General features: G+C 50.2%; 1 protein-coding gene across 1 annotated transcript in view; it reads left to right on the top strand.

The window, feature by feature from the left end:
* AURANDRAFT_67474 (hypothetical protein) overlaps positions 1-1,003 on the top strand; it is a gene marked incomplete at both ends in the record, with an annotated part of 3,286 nt that overhangs the window by 864 nt on the left and 1,419 nt on the right. The window contains 2 exons of the mRNA XM_009042995.1: positions 138-481; positions 515-707. Coding sequence (XP_009041243.1) covers positions 138-481; positions 515-707 — 537 coding nt within the window. The remainder of the gene's footprint in view (positions 1-137; positions 482-514; positions 708-1,003) is intronic.

Below are 1,003 nucleotides of genomic sequence, written 5' to 3'. Positions count from 1 at the left end.
CGAAACAAATTAAAGCAAAACGAGATGCGTGGGAGAAGCAGGATACGCCTCTTTCATATCTACATACTCTAACGAAATGGAATGCAAATTACCAGGTGAACACAAGAGTTTCTTCTTATTCTTATTCTTACCACCAGGTGAACACAAGAGCAAACTCAAGCAAGCGGAAGAGGTGAACGACCTCATGTTATTAGAACGTCGACCCCGGCCGAGGATGTGCCGACAAGAATATAAAGAGCCACAGGAGGAATTTAGAGAAGTTTGGGAGACAGGAGGTGGAAAAGCAGCACAAGCGAAGAGTTTGCCGGCACAACCAAAGCAGCAGCGCAAGCGAAGAGCTAGAGCTGCCAGTGCAAAGGAGCCCAAGGAGAAGAAGCCGAAGGAGGAGGACCACGAGAAGCTCGAGCGGCAAAAAGAATACCAACAGCGAACAAGGCAGATCCAAGAACTCCAACAACAACTCCAACAAACAAATCAAGCAGTACTTTCTTTTCAACGGCCTCGAGAACCACAGGCGAACAGTTTCAACAAACAATCGTTCGAGGAAGGCGCTAGGCAAGCTAAAGAATCACTCGAATGGGGGATATCGCAAGCAACAGCAATGAACAAAGAAGCGGCCGCTCTAAACGCAGAAAGAGCGAAATTACAGCACCAGCATTACTTGGATACTACTCGCGGACCTCCTCCAGCTCAATCGCAAGGCCAGAGTCAATCGCAAGGCCAGAATCCGACCATGTTTGCACCTCCACAAACACCGCAGGCTCTTTTGCACGCACCAGCTCCAGCTGCACTGATGCTAGCAGCTGCAGCACATGCCCAGCATTACATGGATACTACTCGCGGACCTCCTCCAGCTCAATCGCAAGGCCAGAATCAATCGCAAGGCCAGAATCCGACCATGTTTGCACCTCCACAAACACCTCAGGCTCTTCAGGCTCTTTTTGCACTGGCAGCACCAGCACCAGCTCCAGCTGCACTGATGCTATCAGCTGCAGCACATGCA

The sequence above is a fragment of the Aureococcus anophagefferens genome, assembly GCF_000186865.1.
Source record: "Aureococcus anophagefferens unplaced genomic scaffold AURANscaffold_40, whole genome shotgun sequence".
Taxonomy (NCBI): Eukaryota; class Pelagophyceae; order Pelagomonadales; family Pelagomonadaceae; genus Aureococcus; species Aureococcus anophagefferens.
This window is presented reverse-complemented; position numbering and strand designations above follow the sequence as displayed.